The sequence below is a fragment of the Phasianus colchicus genome, chromosome 6 (assembly GCF_987193195.1).
Source record: "Phasianus colchicus chromosome 6, bPhaCol1.hap1.1, whole genome shotgun sequence".
Taxonomy (NCBI): domain Eukaryota; kingdom Metazoa; phylum Chordata; class Aves; order Galliformes; family Phasianidae; genus Phasianus; species Phasianus colchicus.
Window position 1 is genome coordinate 40,018,961 of NC_143441.1, and position 19,350 is coordinate 40,038,310.

Consider the following 19,350-nt stretch of genomic DNA (forward strand, 5'->3'; position numbering starts at 1 on the left):
AAGATGTACAAGAGGGCATGAAACAATCACCATGTGCATCAAATCATCAGCTGGATACTGTACAGATGGAAAGAACTCTGAAGAAATGCTACAAGATACTTGAAGAGGGTTCAAGCTGGACGTGAATTAAAGGCAAATTAAAGCAATCTGTGCCTCTCTCCCTTGCTTGCATGTACATGCACACAACACACACAGCCTACTTTCAATAAGTCCTTCACCATCCTGGTTTTCTGACTCTCACTCTTCCTCTGCCAGATCAGGACTGACCTTTGCAGTGGGTCTGGAAGGCTGCGCTGTGGTGGCACAAAGGTGGCACAAAGAACAGATGAGATTTTTTTCTGTATCTGCATTCCTGACAGATTCCTCACAACTCCCATGAACCAGACTCAGGAGGGAACGATGTAGAAATAGTCAAGCACAGCAATAGAATTAGGAAATATTTTGAAAATAGACTTGCAAGCCAGGACATGCAATAGACAAATCCACTTTGAGACTCAATGACACAAGTTCAAAGGTTTGAATTACTCAAGAATATCCTGTGTTTAGCCAACACTGCTAATCTGGTGCATCTATCGTCTGGCCAATGTTTCTTCCTTTCCTTTCTCAGCGTACCCAGCACAGAGAAGTGCTATGTTACAGACGCTCATAAACAGTCTGAATGTGAGCAAAACATCAGCAGAGCTTTGGAAGACAGGCCATATATTCACAGTCATGATGGGTTTAAATTTTGTTTTGTTGTTCTTCCTGCTGTTTGCCAGCAATAAATGGCAATTGTACTTTCCGACCATGTTCAGCTGGGCTCTACGCCATTTTCTGCTGTTTTTGATGGCAGAGTTCTCCAAGACATATATTAGAATATCTGGCCTATGCAATAACTCACAAAGGCTGCAGTCTCGTTTCCAAGGAGGCCCTATAACAAGAGGGGAAAGCTTTTTTAGAAAGGCAGCAGACTTCTACATGAATAATATTGAACTTTCCCATGGAATTTCAATAGCATTAACAAATTATTTTGATAAAATACCAGCAGGCTTTGCAGATGGGTTAGAGGAGAGAAAAATGTGCAAGCTCTGCACCCACTCCTCAGTGTTCTAAGCTCCCTTACAGTCTGTCCTGTGATCATTCTTAAACACACTAATGTCAGAATTAATCTCATAATGGTAATACATCCACAACAAATTACCACAGCAATGCAGTGAGCTCAATTAATTTTTAGATCTATTCACTATGCAGAACGAAAGGTCACTTTCTATTAAAACATCTCCCTCCCACTTCCTTATCATCCTTTGCAACTTATGGGAGTTAATATTAGAAATCCTGTCTATGCTATGTCAGGAAGAAGACAGGATGACGAAGCCAGAAAAAGACCTTATTCTTTGCTAACATAACACAGGCATTGCCCAAAGAGAACATCTGCCTTCTTTCATGAACACATCTAATTATGGCAAATTGTTAACACCTTGAAGAGGAGTTTCATGCAAGGGTAAACTTTAACATATGCCATTCTCACGCGTAAAACATGCAGTGCTTCACATTTTTCCAAGCATATGCCCTTTTTCCTACAACAGTTTATCAAAGACCTTATTTTGAAAAGGACTTCAACCTGTATTCCATTCCTGTGGATGCATTTCTCAGTGTTTGCTATTATTTGCCTGTCCAAATAATTCCATAGAAGAAACACAATCAGGAGATGAGACTGCAAGGCCTGCAAAACAGCAAACTCCTTTATTTCCTCACACAAGGAAGTTTAGGTCTTTTACAAAATCCTGTCTTTAGCTTATTTGGGCACCACAAGCTGCCTGTCCACCTTACAGCTTCTGCTCCTCTTCCCCTTGAGATCCTAAAGTCACAGTGAATAATTTGACACTATTATTGCCATGGCAACAGCCTGATGTCATGCATATACAGAATTATGATTGACATTCCTGCAATATCCAACAAAAGGAGAAAGGAGAGGAAGAGGGAGACAATCAGACACAGCTTCAGTACTAATGGGGGAACAAAGTATCACCGGCACTGTAAATATTGCTTTAATCATAAATCTGCCTTTTCCCATTTTTCACTGTGCCAACATTACTGTTCCACACTCACACCACAGCCCAAAATACACACTGGGTGCCACGAGGTCTTTCTGATATGAGCCTGGGTTTCGCCAGAGCCCAGTGGGTGCCTGTATCCTGACACACACTCCTCAGGAAGAGCACTCCACACAACAGCCCAGGAAGACTTCCACCGCAGATGCCAGTCTTACAAATGCACCTTTCAAACATCACAGGTATGGCCTGAAATAACATGAGATGCCAAACTGAGCATTTTTTCCCCCTGAGGAGAGTATTCAGGTGTTCAGCCGGGCTGCAAATCTTTTTTTTTTCTTTTTTTTTCCCCCTATAAGTGCTCACACAAACACACACACAAACCATTAGGAATAGGATAAAATAACATCTGTTAACTGTTTCTGAAACTCAGTGTCTGCAGCAGTTCTCTTAAGGGTCTACAGTCAATACCAAGACGAGAATGGAAACAGCCTTTTATTCTAAATTTCATATGTACATGGAAAGCTGTTTTACACAGTTTTGGAAATGCTGCGTAAAAGAGCTACTGTCATCCAATGTCACTGTGCTTACATTAGTAACAACTTTTAAACATGGAGTACATTATTAACAACAAAAACCATTAACAAACAGGCATAAAAGACACAGATACGTGTGCTGATATTTCACATATATTCTAGAAACGAGTTGGCGCAAAAATAAAATGTGCCAGTAAAAAAAATAGGCATTTTAAAAATCACGAAATACATGATTTTTCTTTCTTGCTTTCATTCTTATCTTTTTGTACATAATATGCTGAGATCCATTCTCAAGCCTTCTCACATCAGGATTTGCAGGCACTTCAGCAACCCAGCTATATTTTTACAATACATGAAGTTCAGACCAACAAACATGAAAACAACTGCTGCAAAAGAAATTCTCATATCCCATATGCACATTCAAATATTACTCACTGCTAGAGCAATCTTTTTCATTTTACTTATTTTTGGATACTGACATGTTTTCAGGATGATGTGTAACAGTTTGTCTCCACTTACGTCTCACTCATATACTTACAGGCTTATTTTTCATGTAACATCACAATGCAACAGTACAGTATACAGAAGCACAAGGCAGTTGTCCACAAAGCTTCACAAATTGTAAAAAGAAGATATTGTTTTCTTTTACAGTTTTTTTTTTTTTTGATCTAAAGAAAAACTTTGATTTTTTTTCCATCTTAATATTATGTCCTAAAACAAAGACAACTGCATATCAGATGACCACGAGATGACTCCCTCCCTAGTTGTCTTTCAAGACACAGTTGTCTTATGACCAGTTTTCTCTGGAAGTAAAGCAAAGCAGAACACAGTTGTTTGTTTGTTCTTAATTCCCCATATTTAATGAAATAATGAAATAGATTTATCAAGGGCTTGGCCGTGACTGAGTAAGTAATCTCTCGAGTTATGTCATTTGCAGTGAACCATGTCTTAAGATTATCAGGGAATTGGAACAGGATCCTAAGGATAACTGAGAGCCTAATATTGTTTTCCTCATGAGTCGGGGTAGGGCTTTTTTAATAAGCTTGGAATGGGGAGAGAGACAAAAGAGTGCATATGTGCATAATAGGAGAGGGGTAGTTTCTCAGCTTAGAGACACTTAAATATTGATCAACAAAGACTGGTAATGACTCCACCATAAAACATCTCAAGACTGTGATGCAGAGGAGAGCTGAGCCTTGTCCACTCAAGTGTGATTTGTAACCTCCTCTTCTGACCCAGGATGGATATGTCAATGCTTTCTTCAACTTCAAATTCATTAATTTTATGCCACAAAGCTGCATGTTGGTGTAAATAACTCAATGGAAAGTAAAACATATTACAACAAATCCTAGTAATAAGCCATCAACCACTCTGGACTGGGCTATGGGACTTGGTAAGCAGGGGTGGCATTGCACACTTCTGCTATGATTGTCAAATGGTGGAAAATCCTTCCATGAAGTTAACACTTGAGACAGAACAGCAAAGACATAAGGCCCACCAACTCTTTGCCCGTATTGTTAAAGGCACTGAAACAGACAATAGATATATTCCTTAGTACCATCAGTTTAAAAAGTTTTCAAAATATAAGTCTTTATATGAAAATGTTCCTTATTGCATGATGAGTTGATCTTCATTTTCTTCACCTCAAGAATAAAACGGTCTTCCCTTTTCTGGTGTTTGTAATCTGTTCAGCCTGGCGACCTGAGATGGTGAAGGTGGCACATCTTGCCTGAAAGGACCTTTAGGTGGGGTATACTTAGGGTCCTGAATTTTCTTATACGAGTCATAATTGCTAGGCCCTTCAGAAGAAGTTTTTTTTTTCAGTTGTTGTTCTTTCCGTCTCTGCTCTTGACGGAGCAGTTCTTGTGTTTCTAGCATCACTCTGGCATTGAAGCCATGTCCCCCCATGTAACCGTTTCTTGATCCCTGGTAGCTGGAATATCTGGGATTATCCTTTGCAGTCTGGAACCCTTCACCTGGGGAATAGCTCTGCTCCCAGGAGTCTTGAGAAACAGAACTAGCATTTTTTCTGCTTTGCCTGAAAAAAAAAGAAGGAAGAAGTTTTTAAGACAAATGTTCTGGCTTTCCATTTGATGTTACTGAGAACAATCCCGGGAAAGAAGCGTGCTTCTGAAATGCTAGCAGGCTTCCCCAACTATAATTTGCTTGAGAAGCAATGTTCTTTTCTGCCCCGAAGAAGTAGCTTGTCTCTTTCCTTTTCCTCTAGGGTTAAGCTGCATTTCTGGGCCTCTCTAGTAGGAATAAGTTGTGAATACTGACACAGTGCTACAACAGTCATCACCTGCCTGAGAGAAACTTGCAACAATTTAGTCGCAGATGAGGAAAGACTGCATACAATGCTTGTTTTCTAAGAAACCAGACAAAATCCAGCACTTGTAGTCAAAAGATTTGAATCTAGACTCGTACTAGATTGAGGATGCAAGAGGCAGACCTTTAAAACATTTGCGCTAACACTGCACAAGTCAGAAGATAAAGCACATTATTTGTAGGTCGATATGGAGATTAGAGTTTCTTCCAGGTCCAGAATGAAGTAATTTTACACTATCACATCTGTTTCCCAGTTTGCTATAGCTTCCATAAAAGTAAAGGCAGATATAACCTTTCTTGCTCACTTTTTTTTTTTACTCCATTGCACAGACAAATAAATCAAAAGCATATAGGAATTACAATTTTTTTATCTTTTTTCACAGTAAATCACTGCATTAGTTTGAAGACAGATTATGGTTTTGAAATAGCTTTAATTTACCATTAAGCTGCTAGATGCTTTTATGAATTTAAAATAGGATTGGCGATGATAAAGTAAAACAATCGGGTGCTGCAGCAAAACAGACACCTACTCTGAGATTAACCTTACTGTATGAGAATGAGGCAGTACAATAAAATAGACCAATATTAATCAACAAGAAAATCATTGTAACAATGGTAGTGTAAATATGGCATGTTTTTTCATGTCAACACACATGACTCAATGGGGTCTCATGCGATGAATATGCAGTGTAAAGACAAGACATCTGTAGAATTTCACTACCATTTGTAGAAGTAACAATGTTTGTGGGTATTTTTGCAGCCTTCCTTCCTTGTATATAACATGAAAATGATTGTATCCACCTTTTTTTGTAATGCATGTAGAGACCCCTAGATGAAAACTGTTATTCAGGATGAATGCAAGTTATTTCAGCATAAATTATAACATAATGTAAATTCTTATGCAAATTTTTATAGCTGTTCTTGGTATTCAAATATCCATCTCTGCCAAAGAAACAATGTTTTTGAGCCATGTTTTATCACTCTCTGGAACAAGAGCAAATTGAATGAACCTCTGTAGGCTACGAAACTGTCAGGTTTCTGATCTAGAGCAAGATAAATTTTAAGTACTACAAAATTAACTTGGAGTTAAACATTGCTTTTACAGTTTCACATGGGACAAGAGGATGACTAGTTGAACTGATTTAATTTACTGACTGTTTTCTGGTACTTGTTCAAAATTAGTTGGCCCACTTTCATTGTCTTTCTGGGAAGATTCTTTAAAATTGACTAAAGTGCCGTCAGCACTGATGAAATAAACGTACAAAGAAAAAAAAAAAGAGGCTCCTAGAGAGCCTACAAGATAAAAAGCAACAAAGCTCCAGAATGAAGCCAGTACACAAATGTTAAATATTACATAGCCACAGTTGCACCATTAACATTGGGACCTAAGTTTCAGAGTAAGATTTCTTTACAGATTGGTCACTGAGTTACAGTTTGTAAAGCTAAGTGTCTCAGCTTGTTATAGGAGAACCGTGGTATTTGTAGCACTCAACTTTAGCCTGAGATCCTAAAATTCTGTCTGCTCTAAGCACAGCTCAGAAATCCACAGTGCTCAAATGCAATCATTAAATTAAATTAAATTACACATTTCAGACATAAATTTATTATTAACATGCATTCTTACAAGTTTGCTGGTCATTTCTCATGTTGAAAAATGTAATGAAGTTCTCACTTGTTTCAAAACAAACATTTTTATAGTCCAAAGAATAATTTTCCAAATTTCCTGTAGATTAATGTTCTCCGTACAATTATGAATTCCTACCACTAGAACTGCATTGTAACTAAATTCTTGTTTTTAAATGCTACCAGTGACTGAGCAGAACAGGGGAAGCAAGTTTAAAGAATCAGCTTCCAAACTGACAGTACCCCCCCAGCTTAAAAACAGCACAAGCACTCATATTTTCCTACTCAATCTATTGCTGGAAGCAGTAACAAAGAAAGAGAATTTCTCAGGTTAAAGAACATAGCTTTTATATATGTAGTCACTTCAGAAATAAGATAGAGATAGAAAGGAAAGGAAATAACAAAAATTATCAAAATAACAAACCAATATTCTTTCTAAGAAAATGCAATAACTACTATTTGTTTTCCCACCTTCTTCCAAAAATAACAGGAAAATTTTATACTGAAAGGTGTTATAGCACATGAAAACCAGAGAGATCTGCATTATTTTCAAAGAAGATGGTAAGATATGAGCTCATGATAACTTCAATTATGAAGCTTCTATTTGTTTCAACAAAATAGCTATGATATACTTGCTAAAACATGCTAAATCAATGCAATTTGACAACCAAACTCTAGAGTAAAGAATTCTCCACTCAGCCATCACCATTAATATTTGAAAATGAAAAGATTATTTGCGTAATGCTAAACAATGATATTTAATTTAGAATTACAAATTGGGTAAACTTTTAATAATTCTTATAGCTAAATAACAGAGTAAAAGAGATTGTGCCAACTAGCTCATTTTAAAAACCTCGGCTTTTTTTTAAACACTGATTTTTTTAGAGAAAAAGTGTACTGCTTTTCGGCATTCCATTGCCAGTGACCCAGTAACTTAGAAGAAAATTTATATACTGGAAACTTGGAGGCCACTGATATTTTTGGACAGAGTTTCCTCAGTTCCATATTTTGTTGTTCACCATCTTGATTCTTTGTTTTTCTTTTAATTTTTGTTCTCTGTCAGCATCACAATGATAGAATTTCTACCCAGTAAGGCATTATGCACCAGGAAAAAGAAGTCTGAATTGTCAAAAGGGGACAGCCCATGTCATACTCAGAAGACTTCTGTAATTGCAGAAAATGGAACTGTATGAAACTGCCTTAGTTCTGCTGGGTACTCTGTCATCAAATCTCACTGAAATAATCTGAAGTAATTCTAAACCAAAAATTTACCACATTTTTCTCACTTTCTTGCACACTGAATACATTCCACCTTATATCAATGCTAAACAAAAGTGTCTGCACTAAGAACAACAGTTTCTATCCAGAAACAAAATGAGCTCCAGGCTCAGACGCAGAGCGGCTTCAGCCAGCTGCCGTACCTGGGTAATGAGCTGTACTGGCGCTGAGCTTGCTGGAAACTCTCTCTTTCTTCTTGTCGCTGCCGTTGCATTTGAACCTCTACCGATACCGAGTGTCTGCCACTCTGCGAGTACGTCTTGGAGCTTGGCTACAAAATGAAAACAAAAATGTCTTGAACAAAGCAGAAAAATACCCACAAAAGGGTGATCATTTAAATTGCTGTTGTACATACAGTCATATTTGTGACAACCTGTGGTTCAAGGAGCTCTTTCATCAGAATTGCATAAAATTCAGATACATTATACTGTGTCCTGTGCTACAGACTCTGTTCCTGACTTAACATTTATGAGATACATGAGAAAAATACTGGTCCAAAACAGGTCGTTCTTCTGTAGAAACATTGAAATTTAAGTGAAGTCAGGAGGTAACCTAGCCATGCTAATGCTAACTTTCATACTCCACTGAGGATCTGAATGAGAAGGAAGCAATAGTCTCAATTCCCATGTGCTCTCCATTAGCACTGCCATTTTGGTGTTGGCCCAGATGCACACCACTTGTTCTTTGGAGATAGGAAAACATTTTCTAGTGTGATAGTTTCAAGAAGACAGATTTAGCAAGTCTCTTGTGGGACATGGGGAATCCTGTGCCTCAGAGAAGGATTTAGGTAACATCTTAATACGAGGACAATTTGAAACTTTGGGGCCAGTGCCAAGAGCACATGAAAATGGATGACCTTTCTGGGAATACACAGCATTACTGGAGAACACCTGGCAGAATGGCAAATTTAAACTTGGGGTTATGAAAAAGTTTACCTTTGTAAAGATTTCACTTTTCATTTTCTGTTACTGTGTTATTCATATTTTGTGATTTCAAGTTGCAAAGTAGGGTGCCACAAAAGTGAAAGCGTTCTTCTAATCACTGGTCAGGGAGCACAAACACTTGTCTCAGACCTGCTTTTCTTAAAGCGCTTTTTGCTTTCTGGTCTGGGTGTTCCTTCACAATGAACATCTCTTTTGTTTTGAGTTGGTTCTATTTTTTATTTTTGCCATTATAATTTCAACAGCAGAAAGATATCATAATGGCTGACAGATAAAAGGCTTTTCAAATTCTCCTTGCACTGAAGACAAGTTTTAGAAACCAGAAAGTCGTCATTTGTGACATAAACTTCTCCTTTGTCTTACTATAGAGTCAAGTACTTTCAGGTAGCCAGAAACACAACAAATCTGAAACAGATTTGAACCTGAACAGAACTTTTAGAAACTTCATCTTCAATAACAGTATACTTCAGACAGAGCATCACCACAGCTCAGAATCACAGAATCACAGAATTGCCAGGGTTGGAAGGGACCTCAAGGATCATGAATCTCCATCTCCCCCGCCATGCAGGGCCACCAACCTCCTTATTCAATACTAGACCAGGCTGCCCAGGGCCCCAGCCAATCTGGCCTTGAACACCTCTAGGGATGAGGCATCCACAACCTCTCTGAGCAAGCCTGTTCCAGCACCTCACCACTCTCTCTGTAAAGAACTTCCTGCTGACATCAAACCTAAATCTCCCTTCCCTCAACTTAAAACTATTTCTCCTTGTCCTGCAGTTATCAACCCTTTCAAAGAGTTGATTCCACTCCTCTTAGTACAATTTAGGGAACAATTGCTTTTCCCATTAGATGAAGATTATTGCATATCAGAATGTGAAAGCATAAACTATGAGTAACTTACTTTGGAGGATCCTTGATATACCACTGATGTATGCTTCAAAATAGATTTACTCAGGAAAAGCCTCAGCAAAGCAGTACTTTTAATGAAAAATGCTTTAGGAATGGTATGATGAGGCAACAAGATCAGAAAACAGAATTGTGTCAGCCCTGTGGGAAATTTTCTGAGATGAATACTCTGTACATATGTATGTTCAAACCAACAACTCCCATGGAGGTTTCCTACTATATTAAATAAGGGAAACCCATATGGAGCAACATTTCAGTTATTGCATATGTCAACATTTCTAACTTTTTTACTTTATTGAGAGTCTTCCGACATTTGGTATTTTATTGAAGGGCTCGGCTTATGGAAGCAAGTGATTACCTGAAAATTACCAGATTTATTTCTGAATTCTTTACAGGGTGGTTAGAACCAGCTAACAGAAAACCACAGGGAAACTTAGTAGTTCCCATCTCAACTCCTCCATCAGGAATAGAAGCATTTAAACTAAGATTTTAGAGCCAATCTTATCATTGTGCAGTTCCCACTTTAACAATGTTGGAAGACTGCATACAGCTGGAAAGCTACAGCTATCTCAGTTGTGACAAAATGGTTACCAGAAGCAAAAGGAAATTGGAAATTGGAATTGCTTCTTTATCTGAAAACATTTTCACTTGTTTCAGTTCACTGTAAATATAGAATAAAATAATTTTACAGTAAAGGGAATGGTTAAATTATCAAATAGGTGAAGCTAGAATTGAATTGTTACTTGATTCAGCAAGTGTCAACAAGACACTAGGATGCATAATCTGGAAAGTAGGAATGCAGGTATACATATACATTTGTGTGCACGCGCATGCTAAGAGCTAAGGTTACCAGAAAAGCTTCTGCTAAGGTAACAAATTTTGAAAGAACTATTAGACTGTGAATGGACTAAGATCCAAACTTAGCTTCAGGGAGATTTTGTTTTAATGCACGCAGGAACCGATGGTTCAACAGAAGCAGGAGCTGCCTCCTGCCTACCCCTGTAGCACCTGTCCGGATTTACTGGCTCTGAAGAGTCAAGTGTGTACTCTCAACTAGTGACAAATAATGTCACCTAATGGACAAGTTTTATGACTTTATGAGTCTAAATGCAAGAGTCTAAAATCAATTATCTGCTTTTCTGAAGGTACAAGTACCTGTGTGCCCTGTTAAAGTGGCTTAGCAATACTTAACATGAAAAGTAGAATACTTATTGAGAGTCCTGTCTAGACATTGTCAACAGCCGCAGTATGCTGCATAAAAGCACTCCTTCTGTACATAATCACATGTTCCATAACATAGCATATATACACATAGACAGGTACATTCAATCATCTTATTAATGAAAAGCCATTTCTTTAAAATCTTTTCATTAAAAACCTCAGTGATACCATAGTGAATGGCCTTAATTATGGTTAAGATGATATAAAGACTTAACATACTCTTTTTGGACCGCTAACTTATTTAGAAAAATGCAGCTCTCTGTGCAGTGATTTATATGCTTTTCAATATGCTTTCAATTAAATCACGTGAACTGAAAGTACTTATGAAATCTTAAAATCTAATTAGTATGTTTTAAAAATACATACATAAACAGAGTCCAGTGTTACAGTATAGAAACTGACATGCATATCTCATTTATGTCAGCAAAATATAAGGTAATTAAAAAAAGTCAAGCTATTTACAATCTCTCAATAGCAACAAAACACATGCATAAGGAAGACAACACAATACGTTTAGCAGCAACGTGAAATGGGTAACACAAGGCCAAGTACAATTATAACAACCTGAAATCATCCAACAAACCTGGCAGCAGCTCTGAACAGATTGATAAGAACTCAGGCCTTGTTTGCAATGAGATGTACGACAAGCACTGACCTTTAAAATCAGGATGCGGTCAAGGCCACAATAACAACCAAGGCTGCATTATACAAATAAATGTATGTTCATGTCTTCCACAATACATTTAAGTGGCAATGATAGTTATTGCATTCAGCATTGTTAAACAGTGCTTAGCTTGTAAAACCGTGTTTTGAGATACATGAAATTAGACAGCTCTCTTCTTAAACAGACATGAATTTAAAACTAGGATTGTGAAGTTAGACGTTTCTACAGATTTCTCTTTTTATCCAAGTAACACTTTTTGCATTTTGAACAGAACATACCAATGGGTCATGTTGCACTGACTGCTCTCAGCAGTAAAGCACGGTATGTTTGAGGACTTGAGGTCACTCCTCCCTTTTCTAGCTAAACTTGAGGCTGCCCACAGTTTCTTTACCCACAGGGTGGCATTTCTGCCCATAGAAATGTGCCTGCCCCTAGAACGGGCACGGATCAGAGTTATAGAAAGGAGACTATAGGGCCAATCCAGTGCACTACATTTTATGGGAGATTTACTAGTCCAGGTGAAACAAGATCCACTCGTTTAGATGGCTTCTATTTCACAGACTGCTGTCATGGAATGGGAGAAATGCTCACTCAAACTCACAGAACTTATTTCTGTTGATAAAATATAGTTAATACAGAAATGAATAAGGCCTTTCACATTCTCCGACTTATTTAATAAATAAATAAATAACTCACGATCTAATATTGAAATACGTTTGCTTTTTTTTTTTTTTTCCAGATTAAACTCTGTTTTTAACTAAGGAATTTAAAATTCACCTGGAAAGTCTGTAAAAATGTGGCCCCCCAAATGCCTTAGGTTCAAACAGTTCAGTGGCAGTTAGATAAGATGAAATGATCTTGCCTGCTCTATGTACATCTGCTTGACACAGATGATAGACAATCCAGCAATTGTATATCAAAGTTTAGAATGATAAAAAAACATTCCATGGATATTGTGGCTGGATGGAAAATTATTTTTATTTCCTGTTTATGTTGCTATGGTGAACAGAATGTACAGCAATATTTATTTTAAAAATGGCCAACAGGTGTGTATTAATTCAAGCACCACACAATAAGAAAATCCCATCCCTTTGTGCATCTTTCTTTGGTGTATATGCAGGAAGCTGAATGTCATGGTATGGGACTATGATTTCCATTCTGTACAACAGCAGCAGCAGAAAGAAAATCTTCAGTGTGGTAGAAACAAACCACTCAGACAGCCTTGACATTCTGCCTGGGTTATTTACATGCACTGCATGCCTGTAAGCTTTTAAATATGTTTGTTTACAAAATGAAATTATTTAATTTCTTTTATTTCACATTTTATATCCTTATTTTTATGTTTCACATAAAATAATAGATTGAAACTAGTATTTCATGAAAGCTTCCCAGCTTTGACAAAGCATGGGTATAAATTACACAGCTGAGGAGAAACTAACTACAGAGTGGATGCCCTGCATAAGTTCGGTTTCCTTTCTGAAAGAGATTGGAATAGGAGAAACAGAAACTTAACTCTTTGCCTTTGTCCACGGTTCGATTGGATATCACCAAATATCTTAATAACATTTCCTGACAGAAAGTCTTGAAATGGATTGATAGTAAAAAAGAAATAATATACTGTTTTTCTTTCTCATCAATGTGTTGAGTAATTCTTCTTCAGAATTTACAGCCTGATATAAACCTTGCATTACTCATTTTAAATATAGCCTGTTATTTGTTTTTCCAAGTAAGATAAGTGTAAGTTACAGTGATAAAAATTGGGCTTTTGTTTTTCTAAAGCAATTTTACATTATTTGGAATTCATTATGGCTTTGAATTGGCTAAATACATGAATACAAGGATAAGAAACAAGTACCAGAAACAGATTTAAAAAAAACACCTTTTTTTTCTCTGAATCTGTCTTAGCCACAAATTCTATACACCAGCAAACTGAAAAACCAAGCATAGTCCCTAGATTTCCCTAGCATAGTCCCTAGATTTCTGTGCTATTAAGACTGCTGGCATATTTTCTCTACAAAATTCATGCAGTTATTTACTTTTCCCAAATTTGTGCACATAATTAAAGCTACACTCCAACGAGTAAGGTTTTATGTTTATTTTGACTCAGTTAGCTGTTATCTTTAGAATAAAAATATCTTTTTATTTGACTCCTAAATATTTAAAGTGGGGTTTGTTCAGCTGCTCTCTTGCTACCAATTTTCTCCTACCATCCAAATAGATTTGAGGTGACTGGAGAAGAATGTATTTGTGAATGGAAGTTGTCACTTTCTATTTCTAGCACTGAATTTTGTACTAAAGATGAAGAACTAGAACACCAATTTTTGTCTCTCCAGAGTCTCTTTGTTTTTCTTGTAGTGCATTACTATGGGCAGGACTGGCAAGCACTTGTAGCTTTTTCAACTGATTAAATATTGTATGTTTTTTTAATTGGAGTGTTCACTCCCATGACATTTAGTGCTACAATGGCATGTTTTTGGACATCTCTAATTAAAATGTGACTAGACAAAAATAAAACATTTGGAACAATATAAATCAAACTCCCCTATCTCCAGGACTGATGTGAGCAAAGACAAACTTCAGCAAACCCAATACGACTCAGGAAAACAAGCAAACAAACAAAAACAACGCAAACCAAAAATAAAAAAAACAAACTACAGAGACTCAGTGTTGGTCCTGAATAGAAAAATCAACTCCAAAAGAATCCAGCATTGGTATAACAATTTGTCATAGCAACAGCGAGAGCTGTGAAACCAGCAGCCATACTGTGACTCCGTGTAGTTCTGTGTGCCCAGGTACACATTTCTGCCAACCTGACTGCAACCTACCCCAGCAGGATTAAAATGTATTAATCATACTTGATTTTGTTTTCCATTTTTTTTCCCAGTGTCACATCAGACATAACGCCTTGCCCTTGTATGTCTTCTTGTGCCGTTTTTGATACACACACAAAAAAAAGCATGTATGAGGAAAAAAAAAAAATAGAGAAGCCTGGGAAAGTTCTCTTAAAATAAACAGAAAGCTTTTCCATCAAGCTTTGAGCGTTGTCTCCACTGCAGAACTGCTGGGTTCCAGAGATGCCTGAATGCTGCGGCAGTTAGTCAGTTATTAAACTTTAACAGCATGTCATTCAGATGGCCTTGAGCAGAAACACCACACCATCAACAGACGTGTCCTCTGATTCCAGCACTATCACTTTTTGTGTCTGTTCAGCTGCCTGATGCTGTACAAGTACTTGTAGGCAGTCAAGTGTTTTGTTTACAGGCAGGGCAAATACAGGAAGCCAAAAGTCCAGCTCTGCCACATTGCTCATCTACAGATAAACAGCCTTCACCTCACGGCAACAGCCAGCAGCAGCTGGGGCTGGACACTGGGCTCTGCCAGCAGCACCGCTCAGGGCCAGCATGATGTAGTGCTTTGTGGTGCAGAGATCTACCTCCAGACTCTATGTATTTGTCACAGGTAACCAGGCTGCTGTGTCACAAGCCATTAATAGCCCGGGATGGATTGGAGTTGGTGACGTTCACAGGATCATTTTGATAATATATTAGCAGGTTCCTGAGCTATTGAGCTCCTCTGAATATCCTTAAAGCTGCCAGATTTCCGTCAGCACCCATTACTTACACTGCAAACTTTATGTTCATTTACACTTCCTTAAAGTAACAAATAGTCCCACATCACATCAGCACACTGTTCCCTATCCTCAATCCTACCATCATCCTGTTAATGAGAAATGCAAACTACTTATCACCTCATAGCACACACTTCTCGGTGGGTGAAAGATTGTTTTTTTTTTCCTCCCTTTCTGTCCAAACCAGGTCAGAGTTGGCTGCTGTCATGCGGCTCAGAGGCACTTCTGAATGCAAAGTCCTTTGTCTGTGTAAGCTGCACAAGCTTTCTCCCCTGGTGAAAGCATACTTTTCAACAATAGTCCATGTACAGGTGTGTGTCTCACTGCTATGATTTGTAACCAACAGCTTGCAGATGGAGAAAACTGAAGGAAGGCTGATAAATGCATAAGTATTTTCCTATATATATATTAGAAAATGCTTTTGCATTGTTTTGTAGCATTTAATAACACATCTGGATCTGTTTTGAGAGAGTGTCTTAACAAAGTCTGTCATCTTAGACTAATATGTTAAAGTAATAGACTCTCCTTAAGAGAGAGGGTTATGGTTCCTTAACACTGAAATGACTGTGAACTGTTGAAATGGATGAGATCACTGCTTTATCCTTTCCAAGCGTTATGATCTTGAAAGCCAGGAGTACACGATGGAAAAATATTATAATTCAAAAATACGCTGGGCCAATTCTTTTTTAAAGTACATATCTAAAATAAAATATTTGGTCACTTCAGTACTTAACAACATCAGCTCCTACAAATGCAACAGCGAGCTTCAGAATTAATATTAATACATTAAGCTGAATTAATTACTTTGAGCTCATTTGCATGATCTGTAGAAGGGGAGTAAACAGAGAGATCCCATTTGTTTGAATAAGAGAAAAGGAAAGGTCAATGTTCTGACCCACAATTTAGGAAATTATTCCATTCCTAAGGTAATCAGCCTGTCATCCAAATAATTCCCTATTCGCTCATTACAAGAAACTATAATAAAAGCCAAGTTGCCTGACTAAAGTTGCTATGGCATTTGGATATACAACAATTTGGCCCATGACCTTCGGTAGTTAAGTTCCCAAGTCTCCAAGAGTGCAAGTTTTTCTCATAGACAGTTTTCCAAGAATACAGCTCAAATATTTCATTTGGAAATTAAACTGCAGTAGAAATGTAAAATAAAAAGTACTTCCTACACCCAGCCCCCTTCTTCCAAATACTGCTATGCTACAATTGAGATGAGCTATCACATCATATTCACACCATCAAATCAAAAACATCTGGTCTTAAAGAAAATGCTTATTTTGTTTATTCTATTTCAGAGAGTATTAGGGATTTTCTAACATGGGAAGCAAGAAGCCTACACCCTTATAGAGCATGTGAGGTCATTTAGGGACATATTCACCTTTGTTCCTCTCCATGCTCTATGTTAAAAATACCACAGTTTCCAACTGGTGAGCTTAAGAGGGACAAGGACACAAAGACAGAACAGAAGTCAAAAAATCTCCAGTATTCATCACAACAGCAAACAGATGATATACTTGTGATGTTACCTAGGTTGTTCTGTGTGACTTCAGACACAGAGACGTTGATCTTGTGATGTTTCCACCTCTTTCTCATGTGCATTGGAGGTCTGGGAAATTCTGCTGCTGTTATGATACGACCTCTTCTCATTGAGAATGTGAGTGAATGGTTCACTGTCTTTATTGTGGATTTTTTTAAACAAATGCATACAATAAAATATTGATCCCACATTTAAAGAATCATAATTTAGGATATGTAGTTGATTAAAAGGCATCAGTGATTCATTTCAATTATGTACAACAAGATAAGCACGTGGATTTACATAATTGTATCACTTTGCTAGATCAGATTGAACAGAATTTAAATGATCTATCAGGACATATATCTCAAGATAGAAGTATCTTGGCTAATATCAGTGGCAAAGGGACACTATTATAAACCATAGCATAATGCATCTCTCTTCTTTTTCACTATAAAAATACATATTTCCTCTTAAAAGAGGAAAAGAAATAATCATGAAGATGTTGCTTCAGAGAAAATATAATGTACAAGGTTACACGATCACTTTAAATTATTTATCATTAGTGTGTGTTTCATTTTGATTTTCTCGGTAAATTTCAGAATAATTGATATTAGCTTCGAGGCAAAAAAAATCCAAGTAGTAACTCAGAGTCTAGAGTCTAAACACAGAGCAAATTATGCTACACATACAGAGAACAGATTATTGAAGGAGTTTAAAAATGAAACAAACATCAATGAAACAGAAATGTGGCCAGCAAATAAGCAGAGGGCTGAAGGCAGACAACCCTGGCTTGGTCCTGCCTTGCTCCTGACGAGGGCAGGCAGAGTGGAGGTTGGGCAAGTTTCAAGATTGGACAGACTGTATGTACACTTACCCATGGCTGCTCAAAGCTATAAGTACGTCTCCTATCTTCCACGTCCTCATCCTGTTTTGCTTGCTGAAATTCTTGTCTCAGGCGTTGTATCCGGTCATGATTGTTAGGAGTTGATCTGTTGCTAAAAGGAGGAGGATGGAAATGATCAATACTTAGGAACTGCCATCTGTGACTGCAATTTCTTTGCAAGGCACCACTGCTACAGTACAGAAGTACAGACTTAAAAATAATTTCCAAGCACTCAATATATAGACATTTAGACTTTTATAATGATTAATGTTGTTTGATTAATGAACTTCAGATAGTGTAAGAATGGATGAATGAGAACTTTTCTAAAAATCACCAGAAGTTACTGGTATATGTTACTCCTAGAAATGAAGAAAAATAAATGTTATTGTCAGCCTTAACACTGAGGAATACTATGAGAAAACTCCTAATGATCTCTGTTACTGAATAAACATGGATGATTCTTCTTCCCTATCAATAAACAGTAGGACTGTCACATCTTTATTCACATCAAATCATTACAGTGTCTGAAGGTCCTACCTATACAAAATTTGATTATTCTCTCCAATAGATAAGAGTCTGTCGTCCCTTAGCTCTGTTTTTAACAAGTCTTTCAAGCATTAGAGTGCCAATGGGCCAGTGAAAAGCCATGGGAAGGAATATGTTCAGTGGCAAGCAGTAGCTGGCTCCCGATATGCAGATGCCGGCGTGCTGGGGAGGGCTCAGCCCTGGAGTTACCCTTATGGAAAAGTACATATGTAAAATGGAAAAGAATCTTTAGCTCTTCAAAATCATAAATTTTTCCATAATGCCTATTTCAGGTAATCATTTCTCCATAGCTCAGGTTTATGTGAAATCATGGTGAAATACACACAGGAACAGCTTATTTCATGAGGCTAAGTGGATATTCATTAATCTCATTGCCATTTTTCCATCTGTGCAGTTCCCACCTGACCTCTACAATCCCCATCATATTTCAAACATGTTAATGTGGGAATCACAGGATATCTGACAAACAAATAATTTTATATCAAGACTAAGCAGAAATGTTTTAATCTCTTATTATTATCTTTTTAAGCCCTGCATTTTACTGTTTATTTCAAAAGAGCTGATATGGAATGTTCAGCAATTATGTTGTTTGAAAGGAGAAATCTACAGGGATGCAGTGGAAAACAATTCCATAGATTCCTGTTCATGGACACGAGGTATAATAAAACACGTTGAATTTATATCCCAGGTTTTCTCTCATATGAGAAAAGACACTTCTGGAGTCCATCTGTGACTGTTTTCTGCATCTGTCAGGCTTGGTAGGTACAGTAGACTGGAGGCTATACATGTTTGAGACGTTGCCTCCCACTCTTTTCAGTGCTATTAAAAGGAGCTTATCATTGCTTGGTTAGCCAAACAGAAAAATTGGAACAGTTCTAGCAAAAAGAATTTATAAAAGAGGCTTTCATGTTTTTTGTTTGCTTGTTTGTTTGTTTTTTCCTATGAAACAAAAGACAAAGAAAAGGGTGGGTAGGTCAGTTCTACATGCAGATTGCCATTTTGAAAAGTACAGCTAAAAGAATGCTTTATTTAGAACAGGTGGAAATAAGACATTATGACATTTTCAAAATTTCCTTCTCTTTTTAGGTGTGTTGCTAATTCTATTTCCTTAATTCATCTTAATTTTGTGGAACAGCTTATCTCTTTTTTCAGTTTTACGTTGTGTAAATTTGTTTCTTATTGTCAAACTCTGCCCAGCTTTTCTATATAAGTATCTGTTTTTAACCTGATGCACTGCG

The 19,350-nt window shown here is 37.3% G+C and overlaps 1 protein-coding gene across 14 annotated transcripts in view; it reads right to left on the bottom strand.

Moving 5' to 3' along the window:
* Positions 1-2,489: 2,489 nt before the first annotated feature.
* The window catches only part of PARD3 (par-3 family cell polarity regulator), a 429,965-nt gene continuing 413,104 nt past the window's right edge, over positions 2,490-19,350 (bottom strand). For all 14 annotated transcript variants that reach the window (XM_090143087.1, XM_031616028.2, XM_031616026.2 and 11 more), the window contains 3 exons: positions 17,558-17,678; positions 7,939-8,066; positions 2,490-4,604 (listed from right to left, as the gene is read on the bottom strand). In XM_090143087.1, coding sequence (XP_089999213.1) covers positions 4,211-4,604; positions 7,939-8,066; positions 17,558-17,678 — 643 coding nt within the window. In that variant the 3' untranslated portion in view covers positions 2,490-4,210. The remainder of the gene's footprint in view (positions 4,605-7,938; positions 8,067-17,557; positions 17,679-19,350) is intronic.